The sequence below is a fragment of the Anopheles stephensi genome, chromosome 2, assembly GCF_013141755.1.
Source record: "Anopheles stephensi strain Indian chromosome 2, UCI_ANSTEP_V1.0, whole genome shotgun sequence".
Lineage (NCBI taxonomy): Eukaryota > Metazoa > Arthropoda > Insecta > Diptera > Culicidae > Anopheles > Anopheles stephensi.
In genome coordinates this window covers 50882322-50899961 of record NC_050202.1, presented here as the reverse complement: position 1 = coordinate 50899961, position 17640 = coordinate 50882322, and the positions used below count along the sequence as shown (strand labels likewise).

Genomic DNA, 17640 nt, shown 5'->3' with positions numbered 1-17640 from the left:
CTTACCGTAGCCGTCCGCAGCACTTGCGCGAACGTATGATCGCCGCAAAGCCCTTGCGGTACTTCTTGTTGAAGAACGCGTACAGGATCGGGTTGATGCACGAGTTCGACGCACCGAGCCATTGGGCGATCGGGGTGGCGATCTGGAGCAGCTCCTCCTCGCTGCTTTCGAGCGCCCCGCCCAGCTTGATGCGGGCGAAGATAACGTACAGAGGTAACCAGGAAAGAACGAACAGTATAACAACTACAACAAGCATTTTAACAACTTTGATTTTGGACTTTTGCTGCATCCGGTCCATCTGGGCGTCCTTCGAGTCGCCCGGAATCGAGCGGCGCCAGACCTGCAAGAACGAGTGGCAAATCGTTAGAGATTTGAATGATGCTGATCTATAGTGGTGTACAGAGTGGCTTTTTATTTGGGTTTTTGAAGACATAACGTATGCATTAAGAAAAAGGAATAAACTGTATCTTAGGACTTTTTACATGAAGGAGCTACGGGAATAGTGGGGCAAGTCCTGAACCTGAACACCTCTCATTTACGCAGAGAGGACGAAGAAATCGAATGAAGGACAACTGATGAAGAGTTGACCGTCTTTAGCGACCGCCAAGATATCTTCACCGTCCAACCGCTCAGCCATAGATAGTCCAGGACTCGTGTTCCTGTCAGTGTGCGATATATTGTGTTTTTTTTTGTCTAGCTGGATTCCTCTGGATCGAGGGAGTTTGTTGAATTTGTCCCTAGAAAATGTGCTATCAGAAGTTACGATCGTACCAAAGTAGTAATACTCCTCTACCATCTCAATATCACATTTTGTTCCTCAATACATTCCTATGGTCCTTGTGTTGTAGTTGGGCGTAAAGGAGCTTTGTTGCCTGCTTCTTGTTGGAGGCTTAATCGTTACAAAACGTGGATTCAGGAACCAGAGCATCTGTCTAAAAGATGAAAAACATTCTCCACATGTTGGACATTGCTATACAAAAGTCGCCTTCCATGTCTAACGGCGCTTGCTAAAATGTCTTGTTGATGAAGATTGCGTCGTATAATTCTTCTGACTTCTGACTCCCTTCAACAGCGGCCAAGAATTGCTTTTTGGACAAATCCTTAACAGAGTACCCTATCGAATCATTCTGTAGCCTGGATCAGTGGCAGGTCAACCGAGGAGCGGAAGGAGTGACTGCTCGATGCCTCGTCGACAAGGGAAGCCCTGTTAATCTTACTCACAAACGAATCACAATTAGAGGGGGTCACCTCAACTGCCATTCCGGTCGGGGCCTCCAAAGACCTTGATCCACCACTGCCCTGGATCAATTGATCGCTAAGGTCTCTAAAGATTTGAAGAGCATGAAAACATCTATTTTTAAGATAGTCAAAGAATGTCAAAGGTTCCAGCATATTCTTGAAGAGCAGTCTGCGGTGCTGCTTGAGTGTAGACTATATTCAAAATTATCCCCATTACCAAATTTGCCACCTGAAGTCAGTCTATTCTTTTCTCTCTAATGCATACGTCAGGTAACAACCATCATCAGTAAAAAAAAAACACGGCCTACCTTGATCCAGATCAGTATGTAACAGATGGTGATAAGCGTCATCGGCAATAGGTAACAGGCAACAAGATTCGCTAACAGAAAGTAGAGCGCACCGTCCGTCCCGGGTGGCCACACTTCGACGCACAGCTTGATGTCGGGCGCTTCCGGGATGATGGGCACGAGCTCGAAAAACAGTGCCCACGGTACGGTCGACCCGAGCGCTATGATCCAGATGCACACGATCATGAACCGTGCCCGACGCTTCGTGATCTGCAGCTTCAGCGGCCACCAGATGGCAAGGAATCTGTGAATTGAAGAAGAACGGGAGATCGTGGTGTTAAAATCGTTTTGTACGAGCGAATGTCACAGTTGCCAATCAAAACACGAACGGCGCTGTGTGGTGTGAGTAAGTTGTAGCCTCTTCCCCGGAACCATTAGCAGGTCCTTTAAAAAGACGTTTCAGTGCGCCAGGCTGATGCTTAAGCGGTTACATGTTTTTCCAGCGGATTGCCATCCATTACGGCTACTTACCAGAGCTATTTGAAGCACCGAAGCATTGAAGTGCACTATCTTTGGAAGTGTCTGTTAGTGTACTTTAGTCGAACAAATGACAGTCAACTGACAGATGATTCAATTGAACGGTTGCGTGCTCGGCTGGTAATTGCTCGATAGTAACTCGGTTCGCCCAAACTACATAACGGTGACTAAACCATAAACCGTGTTCTTTCTACCCCCCCCCCCCCCCCCACACCCATAAGTCTTGCCAACTTCGGAACGGGTGGAAAGAAAAAGTCCGAAGATTCACTGTGGCTTACCGACACTCATCGAAACCGGACAACTTTCGCCAAACTGCGTACACACTGACACACACACACTGACACACAGCGAGCGAGTGAGTTGTGGCCATGCTCGCAGATGTGTAGAGCTCGCCGGGCCACCACTAACAATGCGGTACTATTGTGGCCAGTGTTGGAACCGAAGCGGTTCCGGTTCGTTTGCACAGCCACAGCGGCACATCGGAATGTGTGCGCCGGGATTCATGTGACAGCTGCCGAGTGGGACGGGATGCGACCAAAACTAACTATCAACTTTTCTAAAATTTGCACCATACAGCCAGGAAGCGGCGAATGGGGCGACGGCACCACCGTTGCGAGTACCATGTGGTCTGATTGTTCGGTTTCGGGAGTTTTGGACGGTCGCGTGAACGACTCCGAGCGTTGTGTGTGTGTGTGTGTGTGTGTTTCCGGTCCGGAGACCTCTCGGGTTTGGGTGTCTGGCGGAGACAGACTCGTTACGCTTGCGGCCGTTTTTATGTGGGCCACACATTGGCGTAAATTTGCTGCCCGGACATACATGGGTGGGTGTGAGTTTTCGGAACTGGAAACTCATTCAAAATGGTTCTCACTTTCCGGGTGTTTCTCATCTTATAGGGGGCTCACTGGGGTTGGGTTGAGAATTTAAATCACTTTTACGAGAATCCGTCCGCGTTGGTCGCGCAAAATATGCCGACAGTAATAATTGTGCCAGAAAAGCAGTAACCACGAGACGCCGTGTGAGGTGTCCGAGGAATTTTTCGAACCGAAAAGGTAGTTTGGAGTTTGATTAAAAAGTTTGATGCATGCAATAATGAGTCCTGGTCGCGAGGAGTACGTATTACTGGGTCTGTTCACTAGCGTGAAGTTTCCGAATTAATAGATTGATAAGGATGGTTAGATAGTTAGGCAATAACGAGCTTATCATACATTTATTTAACCAGCTTAAAAGCTTAAAGGCCATTTTTGAATAATGTTAGAAATTTATAGCGCTATTTAAGGTTAAGGGAGAAATGGATAGGCAGTGTTGGCATTTGACAGCTGGAGCTATAACTCAAGAATCGTTACTAATAGTAGTCTACCCACTCAGTAGAATACCACTAAGAAGGATGGATTAGGAACTCGTCTATAGAGGTTTTGGGTACTGAGACAAAATAGTATTCTTGTAATAGTAACGTGTTGATGCAATTTTATCTAAAGCTAATAGGATTTTTAGATAAATTCATCCGGGTAATTGCAGATGCAAGGGCGGTCCGGTGGCCGAGGCGAAAACGGCGCCGGTCAAATCCAATCCAGACCGCCTCCCCGTGCGAAGGGCTGACTGCACACAGAGAGCCAGAAATGGCAGGTCGAGACCTCTCGAGGTTGTTAATGCCAAGGGAGCGAGATAATTCCAGATGTCCAGCTTTGTTTTGAAGTAGTTCGGCCAGGCCGTTCCTGTAGAATAAAATAAAATCCAACTGGAGATGTCTAGGACCTATATTTGTCTAAGGACGCCCTGTTTCACCCTTCTATTTTGGAGCATAATATTGTCGTTTAAGTTCGATAAGTTAAGAACATTCACAAACAATTCACACGAGTCACATTAAATATTATGTTTGGCTTTCCACCCTTGCCTCCGCATGAAGCAAGTCGAAATATTGAGTTTACAGATGCGCCCGACCAACTGTCCTTCGTCTTAACGAAAATAGTAGTAACTCTATATTGTCCTAATGACCCCTTTCTGTATTGTTTGAGGTAGTTCAACCATCATTACTATCTCTTTGATCTCAGTTTCTTTACATACATCTTCCAATCGTGTTTCTTACTGTTTCTTACTCCCTTAATAATCTTTTTTATGCCTTTTGAACAAACTGAACAAATGACAATAAAGATGATAATCATAACTTTAATAAATGGTCACGGGTCACACGAACATGACATGCAACTGGTATGAAATTCGATCTGCATCGACCCTCCGTTAGCGCGAGTCTTGTGCTTCTCACAGGATAGTGTTTAAGTCGATGTTTGGCGTTGGCTGCAGATCTTCAATGTAATAAGTTTTACGACCTGGCCGTGCTTCAGTGAATAAAAGAAAGAACTCCAAGGCTTTTCTTTTCTGGACCTTTACAGATGCATTCAATACTGATTTATTATAATATTCTAGGTCTTATAATATTCAGGGAAAAAACATATATACAGGGAGAAATAAAATATATAATATATAAGGGACAAAGATAAAAATATCTTGGAATCCTTCAAATAGCCTATGGAGGAAAGCTTCGGTATACCCTGTGAAAACAAGTGCTTCATATTTTAAATTTAGAGTCCTTGCAGAGTTAGTGATTTCCGGACTCTCTAAGGAAGAAGCTATTAAATGAGGTTGATATTTGTACTAGTAAGTTTCCCGACACCAAGCCTCGTGTCGTGACACGCGAAAAAAAAAGAAAGACTGTTTAAATAAGGACAAAGAGCAATGCCGACATATATCTATTTGTCCGCCATTACTTTTCCTTACTCTGATCCATGTCCGATTGTTCATCTTCATTTAAGAAGCTCCTAGGTGCGAAGGAACGACAGTAGCAAAGTCAGCATCTTCAGCAAGTGGGTTTAGAAGTTGGTGACCTTTTCGCAAAATGTGAGTCTGTTGGCATCGTGTTCCGTCCCATGCGAAGGAAGCGATAAAACTATGCTATTATAAAACGTTTCGTCGACGAGGGAAGCGACACAGCGTATAAACATGCGGGCATCCGTTCATCGCTCCCCCGTCGGATGTTGGCAGGCGTCGTAAAGCGTCTCACGTGACGAATGTGATTCCGATTACGTTCGATGCAGTCGACACGGTACCGAGCGGTCCAAAGACACCATCTACCGGGGCTTTGGTCGATCTGTCTTCTGGTTTGCATGCGCATCCATCCATTCCCCCTGGTGGTGGCACGACTCTTTTCATGCATAAAATATGTTTATTGAACTTGATTTACCAAACCATCTTCATCGCGCCACGGTACATCGCGTCGTTCTCGGCGGCGAGAAATCTTTTGCCCGGCAAGACGAGACAGACCGAGAGGTAGAGTGAGATCCACGCGTTGACCAATAACATGACCATAAAATTGTTCCCATCTCGATCAGCAGAGCACCATAAAGCCAGGGAGAGTTGGGAGACACAGATAAAAACGGATGCATCGAACACGATGTGATAACGGTGAAGAGTTGCATCAGCACACCGTTCGATAATGCAATCGTCACTTTTTACTGGCCATTTTCGAAGGGTTGTTGTTAAGCAATATAATTTGCTTTACGGCTTGTGGCGCGAGCAACACGGGCATCCTGGTTCTGGCGGCGCCGTCGGGATTAATTGCGCTTGTAAAGCAGGCAAAAAGTGAGCTTCGATTCGAGGAGGATAGGGATCGGCTTGAATCGATTTGTAGATGTCACAGCTTCCAGGGGCTGCCAGGATGGAACTGCTTGAGGACTCAAGTCTTTAGGAGATTAAAGTACGCACAGAAAAGGAAACACCATGTTTAACTTTTTCAACAAAGTTGTATTGATACGTTGTTCATAGCTCTTTCTATCGCTCCTCTTCTCACAGTCACACACACACTCGTGCTCTCGATTGACTCAAATTTGTTCGCCTGATGAAGTTGGGGAGTTTTTCTGTGTGTGTGTGTGTTTTGATATTTACATGCACCCGTTCGGGCCGGGTTGCCGGAAGTTGTGTTGGAGGTGTTGTTGGTGTCTGGTGTTAGAAAAAGTTACTGGTGGCGATGGCGGATCTCTAAGTGTACCACACTTTAGTGATGGTGGACGACGACCGGGCTGGCGACGACGCTCTTGACCACCGGCACTGGGTGCACGGAGTGGACAACCGGGGCCGAGTGGACGACGGTCTTGACGACCGGGGCGTGGACGAGCGGGGCATGGTGGACGACCGGGGCGTGGTGCACAACCGGGACAGCCTTCACGACCGGGGTGTGGTGGACGGCGACGACCGGTGCCGAGTGGACGGCAACAGTCTTCACCACTGGGGCATGATGCACCACGTGCCTGTGAAGCAAGGAAATGGATCGGATGGTGGGGGGAGATTCGGTAAGTACAGGAGATGAGACAACCCGGGGCTGTGGTGGACACTTACGACGACGAGTGGCTAACGGCAACCGGGGCAGCATGGACCAGCGGGGCCGAGTGCACAACCGGGACGGCTGGGACTACGAGTCCTGGGGCGGCGGCAGCGACGGCCAGAACGCAAGCAACAACGAACTGTAAGCCAATGGCAGCGAATCCCGAGAAAAAAACCCCAGAAATAGAAAAATCACACATTAAATCACACTTCCGAGCGTTGGAGCGACGAAACGTTGGAGCTTTCTTGCAGCAAACCACGACTACGCACCAGCTTGTACATTTTGGGTGGTTTTTGTGGAGGGTTTTAGTTGACGAACAACGAAGCGTTTGGGTAACACTTAGAGCTGGAAGAGCACACACAGTTGACTGACGATCTTTCGCAGCCTGCCGTCAGCTTTTATAGTCAAAGATCGCGAGTCAAAGTTGGCGAGTCGAGCCTACCGCAGCCGTAGACGATCGTACCCGATCTTATGCTGCACACAGCATACTCCCCCCCCCCCCCACCAGCCCTCTTCACCAGTCCCCGTCCCCGTCGGCGTCCATGTGAGCGGGCACGCGAGAACACGAGTGCCACACTTAAGGTCTCTCCCACCTCAACCACACTCAAGCGTCTCCTTTCGAGGCGTGCGACGGCAAGCCTTGCCGGTTTACGAACTCCGGCCAGGCCGACCGTCTGGTGAGGTTGAGTCAAGTGACTTGTGCCTTCGAGCGCGTGCCCCTTCTACCCTTTGACGTTACGAACGGGTTCCACCACCAACGAACCAAACACGGCGGTAGTACCAGCATCTCAAGTTCGCACCCTTTGTCCTCGTCTCAATATCCTCGTCGCCGGCGGTACAGGAAGGTTCTACCTGTGCGCGACATCATATCCGCAACATCGTAAACCACTCCACCACAGCGCCGTCCTTCCCCTTGCTTGCTGAGTGTCAGAGGTTCGGAGTTTAAGGTTCTTGCTTAATGTTTTCGTGCCGTCTCGCTCAGTGTTTGGTGTTTTCTGTCGCGGAACAAGTCAAGAAGTGGTTTTTTCGTGTTTCTTCGTCCACTGTCATCCCGTCCTCGGATTGCTCAATCAGTGCTCAAGACATAAACGCTTCCAGCAAGGGTTCGTTCTCATGGGTCTCATGACGACTTCAGCTCCACGGCTGGTGCGTGGCTTCGTGCTGATCATATCTCCACGATGCACTTGCCGCGGATGAGGAGAACTCGGCGCGGGGGTTAGATGTCGTATGTCCCAATCAAGGAACAAGCCCAGAACAGCAATGCACGATCACGAGTAGCCTACCACAACCCGAGTATGGATGCGATGAGCGTACTTCCTTTCGATTCGCACGGAGCGTCAAACGATCTTGCCGAAGGGTAAACTGTGTGTGTGGTGCGTGAAACAAACATTAAAACAGTGTAGTAAGAACTAGCTGTTCTTCCGCGTTCTTTTCGGTCCACTTTGTTGTTTTGAAACTAGAGTTCCGATTCTGTTGGGGAGGGATTGATTTGATTCGGTGTTTGGGTTCGCGATAGATCATCCAACCGTGAAGCTCGTCTCGCATCGGGATGGGAGCTAGACGTGCAAATTGATTTAGAAGTCGTTAGAAAAAGTGCCGATCGCTCAGTGCCGTCGTTCAAATTGCGTTTTAATCGGTAACAGGTGGCGCGAATAGGTAGGGAACCCGCTCTTTTGCGTCGTCTTCGACGGTTCGACGAGTGCGGTACAATTGGGGTATGATTTATTTGTTTTTGATTCGCGGCTCAATTATCGGCCATTTATTGGCAGGGCAGAATAAATTGGGGACTTTAAGTGGATTTTGAGTGGGATTATCTCGGTCTATGAGCGTAGAAAGTCAAGTCAAGTGCAGTTTAGAGCGATTTATTGACACCGCAGAATTTCTTGGTGATGTCTAACGATCTTGGCAATCTTCAACAAGGACAGTTATGTCTTTTTTAATGCGAATCTAGTTACAAACCATTCCCATGTTGCCATCCGTCTATTGTAACCTTCACACACACCTGCGACGACATTAACACCAACAAATATAAAGAATAAGCGGATTACTTCACACCACACAGCATTTTCCTGAATCATTTTCACACAATTAATCGAGTCCGTTTTGGTGGTGTGCTAATATGCTTCTATGCGTTAGAGCTCTGAACCTGCGGTAGCCCTTTTAGAAGCCCAACCGTACCTCTACGATGATGATGATCGACCTCGATCGGTCACCAGTGAAGCCCGCCTGCCTGTCCGTGCGTACCAGTCCAACAACAATTCTATCATAATAATCAACGCAATAGCTCATTATCGTGGCTCGAGCGGCCCTTTCAGAATGGAGGACCCTTCCTTTGCGGCGGAGGATGATAGGGGACTAACAAAACGAAAACCAAAAAAAAACCTGTTGCGCGGGGTTCGATCAATCGTCAAGTCAGTCAGCTGATTGATTACAGCTGAGGCACACACACACGCCAGGCAACAAGAGGAACGGGTTTCCTTACCGATGGCGCTGTGGGTTATAATTTTTATTGCTCTCGACACCACAGCTGCTCATTTCGTGCGGCATCGGGCCGGTCCGGGGCTGTGTGCCCGGCGTTAGGCACACACGCGAGTGAAGAAACCTCGCGCAAGAGATCTCGCACCGGTTCAATGTCAGCCGCCAGCCTAGGCCAGTAGCTTGGACCAAGTGGGCTCTGGGCTGAGTGTCTAATGATTGGCAGATTGGTCGATGTGGGTTTTAAAGTCCCTGTCGATAAGCCGATACCTTTGCCAAACAAACAGGAATAAAAACCCACAGACACCTTGTGACCCAGTGGAGATACCAAACAAGGGAATTGTAAAACCCAAGGCGTAATGTTTATTTTTAGCTCATTCCGAAGCTATGTTGACCCCCAGATGAAGTGTGAAGAACCCCGCCGAAACAATACCAAAAAACGAGCCGATATAGGGGCATAAAAACGGCCTAAAGGAGACGTCCAATTACAGCATCCCAAGCGCTCGAGAGCTTTGAGCCGCAGCTCAAATTAGCAATGCTCGCGAATCTGTTCCCCTCGGTTGGCCCTGACGCTTTGCTACTCTTCCTTGATGATGCTTGAAAACGGCTGGGCGAATTGGGGGTCTGAGTTTTTTTTTATCACACTTTACCGCCGCACTTCCCGTGAGATGTATGCGAACCTTCACAGCGTCCGGAAATGAAGGACCGCGGAAGAGTGGCACCTATGCGGGTTAAAGGAGATCATCATAAAACGAAATTGCCAAAAAAAAAAAATTCAAGGTGGTTTTTTAGGAGAGTTAGAAGCGTAAAAAAGGAGGGCCAGCCGTTAGAAATGACATCTCGATAAGAAATATTGCTTAATTAATTTTGGATACTATCTGCAGCTCCTATCCTTGAGTGGATTTGCATGATGAACCTTCAAGTTTGCGAAGGGTACCGAAATGTCAGTTGGACGTAACGAAACGATTAGAACCCTGCTATGATTAGGCGGGCCATCAAGTTTTGTTATGTTTTTTGTTCATAATGTTGTCTTAAACAATGGTAATAAATTCAATAAAATATTCTCCAATCAATTATTCTGCTTTTGCTTAAAGTCCCCAGCACGTAGTGCAAATCGTGTAACTGTTCCCACCCGATCTAGGTCCAGGGAGCAATCTTCTTCTTCTTCTTTTGCTCTACAACCTCGAAAGATGTCGGTCTGCTATTTCTCGCTTCCTACGTCATGGATTTTACCCGTAGCTGGATACTCAGTTCTCTGTATGAGAAGGCGGTCTGAACGAAATTTAATCTCCGATACTGCCGTATGAAGACCGGTGTTACGATCGTCACGACCACCGCAGGTCTGACTATTTTGCTACGGGTAAAAGCCAATCACAGAAAGCCTATCATGCCAAGGAAGATAGAGGTCTTACTGGCAGAAGCATAAACGTCACCAATTCATCTCAGTTTAGGTCTACTACGCTTCCCCTGGAAAGAAAATCATGTGGCAAGCCCTAAAAAGACTTTTCGGGGTGTGATGTCTGGTGCAATTCTTAATCTCTGGTCATGCCTCCGGTGCCTGGCGAGTCTAATTATCTGCACGATGGCGATAGCCGTGAAGATCGTAGAACTTGTCATTGAGCGCGACTAAGAGGGTTGCGTCAGTTCTGGAGGCGAAGAATCCACTGTGATTGTCCAGAGGCGTATGTAAGTAGTGAGTCTGTAAATGTTGTATATAGTTCCAGCAAATCACCAAGGTTAAAACACTAAATTTGAATCATTGTAACCGACGGTTTATATTTTTCTCGGAGTCCCGATGGTAGAGGCTTTAGTCTTCACATGCCAGGATCGGGGTTCAAATCACATTCGGACCGTCCCTACGTAGTGAATGCTGACTATCCAACTATGACGTATCAATAAGTCTAGTAATCCAGAAATATCCAGAAAGTCATGACCTAAGAAGTCGTTAAGCCGAGAAGAAGAAGAAGACGGGCGGAATAAAAAGGTCTCGATAGCCAATGGTTCAACGTATTTTAAGGTTAACTATTGGAGATCCTTTGCTCGTTGGACATCTATCTAGCTATCAGTACTCAGATTACTATGGAATGTATGGTAGAATTTACTTCATTTGTCCTAACCTCACTTTTGTACTATGGACTCCGAAGGCGTCGAAGCTGAGTTTGAGTCGAAGCTAAAGCTGAGTCGAAGAATGAGTTTGAGGTGTGATATTGTTTTTGGGTCCACTGAAAATACCGTCAGCGATTTAATTGCCTTTGAAGCAGATTGAGATTAAATCATTTTTTTTTAGCGGAAAATTTAGTGGGCGTACATAGTGCTGCGGTTTTGTTTGTGCCCCGCTCGTACTAATAAACATACTGTAATTAACAATCATCACCGAGCCCGAGACATAAACATTGCTCAATCCCACCAAAATGGCACCATTTTCCGGTGCGAAATAATTAAATCACATAAACTATTTAAATTGGCCACAATACCGAAGCGATCCGGTGCTTCCAATAAATAGCTTCCTACACTTTTTTTACACGAACCCTCACGGCATGTAGTCGGTAGTTAAAGGAGGTCAGCCAAACTTGCCCCCCTGTTTTTTTGTGTGCCGCGTGCGTACGATATAATTGAGCGGTTAATTTAACGTTAAAGTAGAACTGTTTTTTAATCGTTTTTGTAGGTCCTCAATTCGTCACGTGTCGGAGTGAGCGGGATGCATTTATTGCGTGTGCGCCAGGTGTTGCTAATTGATTAAGGGGAGCTTCCACCGAGCACCGTAAATATCGATCGACTAGGTTTTATTGTATTTTAGAATAGTGTTCCCCCGATTCTTCAGAATTCTGGAACTCTCGGCCACTTGCATAAAAATTATGATCCCAAACGGCAAGCCCAGACGGAAGGATGACTCGGAGTGCGATCTTGAACTATGATAATTTATGCGATCGGTTCGTTGGATAGATCGCGCCCGATCTGCAATTAATTGCAGCCCTCGGTAAGATCGAGCGCAAGGTTCTACGGAAATTTCTCGACGCCCAACCCAACATCCCATCGGACCATTGGATCCTGCAGGCTTGTCATGAACTTTTCTGCACAACTTAACGTGGACAACGCGCAGAGTTCTGGTGCGCATTAAGGGCCCGCCTCTGCGGAGGTATCGTCACGATGTTGCTGGCGATGCTGACTCTTCTCGTACCGGGTCATCACGTGGGTCAGCGCGGGTTTGAGGTCATGGCTGTATGGGGAGTCATCAGTGAAGAGCGTTCGGCAGAGGGGATAATTGAAATGGATATTCGAAGAGCGGAGCGTAGCATAGCGTCGTGTACCTGAAGCGGAAGCGCCGGGTGAAACCGATGGGTCCGGAAGGCAGACAAAAAGGGCGACCTATGGCGACCCCCCGTAGATTCGATGGATAGGCCGGCCGGGTTGTACGGGTCGAAGCGGAGAGCTGTGTGCGCGTAAGCGAGCGTCTACAACGTTTCAATGCTTTCCTCTTGTCAAATCTGGCCAACGCGATACGCACCGAGGGTTATCCAGTGCCAGGACGGGTTTTTTTGTTCGTGCTCCGATGTATTTTATTCTCCCCTGTTCCCTTTCTTACGTGATTTCGTACCGCGCGCCTAAGCTTTTAGACCTTACTTCGGCACGACGGCCGTACCTGACTACCGACCAGCGCCAGCGTGCTAAATGATCTACATGTTTTACCGCCGTGTTTAAGCTGGTTGTAGTAGGTTGTAGGCTTTTATCTATTTTTGCTGCTGTTCTAAAACATGACTTCCTTGATGTTGAAAGCTTGGTGGAGATCAGCAAATGATCTTCTCTATATAGCTACCGTACCTCGATAACTTCGGACTTCCATTCGACTCGATTCGTTATTCTTTGAATGCTCCAACTGTTCTGGAACTCTCCTACACGCGATATCAGACAGGGGGCCAAAACCTCAAACTGTGCCACATCCAAATGCCACCGCGTAATCGATCGGATACGCAAACGGATCCTTCAGCCCAAGGGTGGGCGACGATGATGATTTGTGACACATTTTCATTCGTCCACGAAGGCCTTACGCACAGGTTGGCCCAACACATCATCAAGATTAAAGTTGGCCCAGATTTGCGTCTTGTGCGTCTGCAGCCAGCCACACCGCGGCGCACACGATCGCATTACGGGTCTACGACACAACGAAGAACTGATCTCGTGCGGTACAGTATCTCATTACACAGCAGCAGCGGTAGGCATTAATCAGCGTAAGCTTCGTGTATGCTGTTGTCACCAAGACCTTGAGATCGAGATCGAGAGACGAGTAAGTAGCTGGAGTACACACTCAGGTCCGTCGGTGCTTCCGTTCAAGTGCCCATCTTGTGACCTTGCGATTTACGGGGTCGCCGATACGGGGCCTGAGCTAGGGGTCAGTTATCGGGACAGAAAGGGGTCTTTCCTGATCCACATTTACGGCATGTTGCGGCCGCAGGGCATCACATTTCATCGCATCTGGTTCGCGGCCAAGGGTCAAAATGCCCAAACGCAGCAGCGGAATTGCGCCGATTTGCGCGTCCTCTGTCCACTTGCACCTTTTGCGAATGGAAGCTCTCGCGCCGGTTGGCGCTGGCAGCAAATCACCTCAACGAGATTATTATTACGGCAATAATCGTAAAACAGTATGAGCTCGGCGCGATTCACGTCGTCGTTGTCATCCGAATGACGATCACTTCAGTCACACACGCGGGGAGTGCGATCGTGAGCGCGTAGGCCGTCTTCAAGCAGCGCGGAATGCAGACCCTCCCCCATTCCTCCTTCCCTCCCCTCCCCGCCCTTTGGAGCTGCAGTTCGGTTATGCAATTCAGCCCGCCACCACGCAGCAGCCCGGCTTTCGCTTTCGTTGACAGCGGCACCAATCAGTTCGTGACTACTCAAGATCATGTGCCGGACCTCGCAAACACACACACACACAGCCCGCAACGGTAAGTGGCAGCAAGTTCATGAGCATCCAGCATCCAGTGCCTCCGTTCCTACCTCTCCACGGTGTCTCGTTTGGGTTAGAGTTTTAAATTCAATTAAGCTGGAAGATAAATGTTGTGTCGCAGAGTGCGAGATCTAATGAGAAGGTAAATGAGACGTGACGGAAGCACACATCGATCGACGACACGGCGGGCAGAACCCTGTCAGTGGTGCAAATTAAACCCACGAGCGTGATTTAAATTGGAAGCTTAATTACTGGAAAAGTATCATAAAGTTTAAGTGTTTCATTTTACTGTTTGACAACACCATCACGAATGAAAGCTTGAGGTTAGCGGCCGTGGAAGCTTCATGAAATATTAAACCATTCTTCCGCGGTGCTGTCAAATGTGTGGTGATCTAGAGGAAATGGGATGTCCCCGCCCAAAAAAAGGACAACAAAAGCCTACTCGAGTCAAGAGCAACCATAGCTATTTGGAGAGTTCTCAGGAAGAAAACAATACACCGATGCGCTTACTCGACGGAGCACCAGCACTTGTTCGAATTTGTTCTGTCAAATGGACACTTTCTTCGTCCTCACCGCATCACAACGCTCCTCACCCGTCGATACGACCAGATGCGATGAGATGAATTAAGAACATTCGACAGTCTGTCATCTTTCACCGACCCCTGGCCCAATTCGCCCTAAACGGTCGCCTGATGATGATGAGGAACAGTGGAATCGAACTGTTTGTTGTGTGTGTGTGTGTGTGAAAAACACGTGTAAGTGTGCATTCGAAAACTATTCGGAACAAATTGTCTAATGATTCATGTGCAAATGGGCTGGCAAAGGGATTGTGTTGGTTTGAGGGTGAAATTTCATTCGTGATGCTCTTTTTGCATTGCCAAACACGCATCGTTTGGAATTCTGGGCAATGCCGGGATGCATGGATGTGAATGACAGGAACATGTGTTACACTCGAACAGCTACCGAAATACAGGGGGTATTCTAGGGATTCGAGGAAAGACTAATTTTTTAGTGAAGCAAATTGTTGGGTCGAATTCAAAGTATTTTAACTATGTTCAAAAACAAAATTGTTGTGGTTTTGGTGGTTTACGGGTAATGACAGATGCCAAAAACGACAAAGAAGAAGCCATAAAAGATAAAACCAAATAAATCGGATCAGTATGACAATACGGCGTCATGCCGTAATACTGGAATTATAAATATAAATAAATCGAATCAGTACACCAGCCAGCCGGATATAAGCTGTACAAGATAGACAAGGACAAATCACGTACAATTCAGTTAAAAGATTGGTCTAAAAAATCCGAAGGATCAGAACAATAAAAGTTGGATAAAAATAAAACTCTCTTGGCTCGGCCTGCCATTGCTGGCTTTCTGTGACTTGATTTTACCCGTAGCAAGGTAAGGCTACGAGGAGGCGGTCTGGATGGGACTTTAACCACGGTCCTGTCGCTGTCGCCTCGGCATCCTAATTCAGGATTATTGATTTTTTTTTAAATATTAACCTTTTTTGTATGGAAGGTAAATATTTTATGGAGAAATTGACAGATGGAAATATCAGCCAGCCTGCAACGGCCAGCCGTCAGAATTAACATATAAATAAAAATAAAATAAAGAGCTGATTGGGGCGCTGATTGTTGTGCTATCATTCAATATAGAAGCAAATAATCGTTCTTCAAAAAAGAAAGAGACAAGAAGTAGGAGAAGGGGCTGCTTTTCTGAAGAAGTTTAAATATCATTCAACGCTAATAGCAACAAGACTCGACCACTCCTTAAGAATAACAAAAAATCAAACGCTAATCGAGCTCGAAGCAATTAAAAAGTTCAGAAAAGCATTGCCTGACCGTGATGAAGTTCAATCAACCTTAACCGTGCGAACCGATGCCGATCGAGCCAGCAATCAACACAGGAACGTCTCCAAAATGCGTGAAGGTCTTACAGGGGCCGTCGTCACACAGCGCGGATGTGTCACCATAAACCGCGCTTTTCCGAGTTCAGGTTCAAGGGCTTCAATCTTTACCGATGGCACGATGTCTTGCTTATGGCTTTGTTATGATGAGATTAGTCTATTTTTGGTTGAAAATGAAATGTTACTGCGTCGGAAGATATCCGAACATCGTGATGAACTAGGTGACCTTCGCGGCATACGCTCACTGACTTGCGATTCGGGGCTTTGCGCTTTGATGGTGGGATTCGCGAAGGCGATGATTGAGCTCAGGTGAACCGCGGGTCAACGTATCTAATTATGTTGTGCTTTTTTAGCTTTATATTTCCTACCAATGTGAGTATTTTTTAGAAATTTCAATAATTATTTGAGCAACGATTGCACTCAAAAAACTGCTTTGATTTAAACTGTTTATTTAAATCTTTGAAAAACTTTCAAAATATTTGCAGGACCTTTTTCTTATCCCAGTCTCCTAAAAAACATACCATGTAAATAAGAAAACATATTTTTTCTGCTTTCTTTTTTGTAGAAAGGTATGCAAATGAAAGTTTTCGATGCAATCTTTTGGCAGCCTGCATAAAGAGGGGGATGGTGCCGCACAAAGTTCAAACATTTGCTGTTTGAGTTGACGCTGGAGTTACGATTTGAAATCGTAAATGTTTTGTATGTCAAGAAGTTTTAAATAGTTTGCAACGAACTTGCGTCCCGAGAGCGGTCTGGGCCAAAGTATGGATCAAACACCGATTTGAAATGTCGCTCGATCGATGGTCGGCGGGCGAAGGTACCCGTAACCGGAAGCAAAATATTGTAAAACTTTTTATTTGACTTTGAAACACATGCTGGCTTGAAGGCTGCATTGCGAAAGAAATGTAATTGAATTCTAGTGGAGGAGGATTTTTTACGTGTTATAAAAAAAAATATAAGAGTCTAAAGAGTATTATTTGGCTATAGACGACGAAACCATTCGGGGTCATATTCGAGTTTGCAGGTTGAGCTGGCGTATGATAAGGCAAACAACAGCTGCCATTTGACATCGTGCCAACCGGTGTGCAACATGAATGAAATTAAAAGTGTCGCGCGATTTTCGTTCCAATTGCACTTTTCATTGCCAATTGCTTCGAAATGGCCGTTGGGAATCGTTAAGCGTTTATAGTGTCCATCCAGATGGGACAAGAACATAAGGTGTGAAAATCCAAGGATTTGTTTTTTCGTATTGTTCCATTTTAGTCTATTAATGGGGTGTTAATGGGTCTATTTTCACAAAAACTGTAGCATTTTTAATTTCTAAATTTCTAAATTTCTAATTTTATCTCAAAATTTGAGTCCACAAGAGTGCTTGCCTGTGATATACCCAGCATGGAACATCCAATGTTTTTTTTCCAACTATGTGATATTTTTGGCCTCTAGTACTTCATGAACTTAAAAATATTGAAGCAACAACAATGGTAGTCGACATGAGATGGTTGGGAATACGAAATGAAGGATACTGGTTCATAGTGATCGAACAGGTTATGGAGGAACTGTCACAAATGTACAAGAAGGGCCTTGAGATTATAGGAATTGAGTTTGACGATGAAAATACGCTTGCCAATTGGAGTGTTTGTTTAAATGTTAAAGCCCGAGCTGGACTAAGAAGTCTAGACAATACATCAGGAATATCATACAGAGAGGATCACGGATCTCGGAAGATAATCTTATGATGAGACTTTAAGATTGAGAGATCCATCCATCCCTCAGAAATACTGAGGCATCAGGGATGAAACAAATCACATGTAGATATTTCTTATGGAAGGCAGACACCGCAACGTGGTACACCAACAAAAAATATTCCATCCAGCCTCAC

The 17640-nt window shown here is 46.3% G+C and overlaps 2 protein-coding genes across 5 annotated transcripts in view; both read right to left on the bottom strand.

Moving 5' to 3' along the window:
• The window catches only part of LOC118502576 (neuropeptide SIFamide receptor-like), a 118201-nt gene that overhangs the window by 12782 nt on the left and 87779 nt on the right, over positions 1-17640 (bottom strand). For all 4 annotated transcript variants that reach the window (XM_036034902.1, XM_036034905.1, XM_036034903.1 and 1 more), the window contains 2 exons: positions 1548-1830; positions 6-340 (listed from right to left, as the gene is read on the bottom strand). In XM_036034902.1, coding sequence (XP_035890795.1) covers positions 6-340; positions 1548-1830 — 618 coding nt within the window. The remainder of the gene's footprint in view (positions 1-5; positions 341-1547; positions 1831-17640) is intronic.
• Positions 5838-6851, bottom strand: LOC118502584 (larval cuticle protein F1-like). The gene is made up of 3 exons (XM_036034928.1): positions 6705-6851; positions 6450-6574; positions 5838-6361 (listed from the first exon to the last, which is right to left on the bottom strand). The coding sequence occupies exons 1-3, from the start codon at positions 6714-6716 to the stop codon at positions 6109-6111; spliced, it is 390 nt and encodes a 129-aa protein (XP_035890821.1). The 5' UTR covers positions 6717-6851; the 3' UTR covers positions 5838-6108.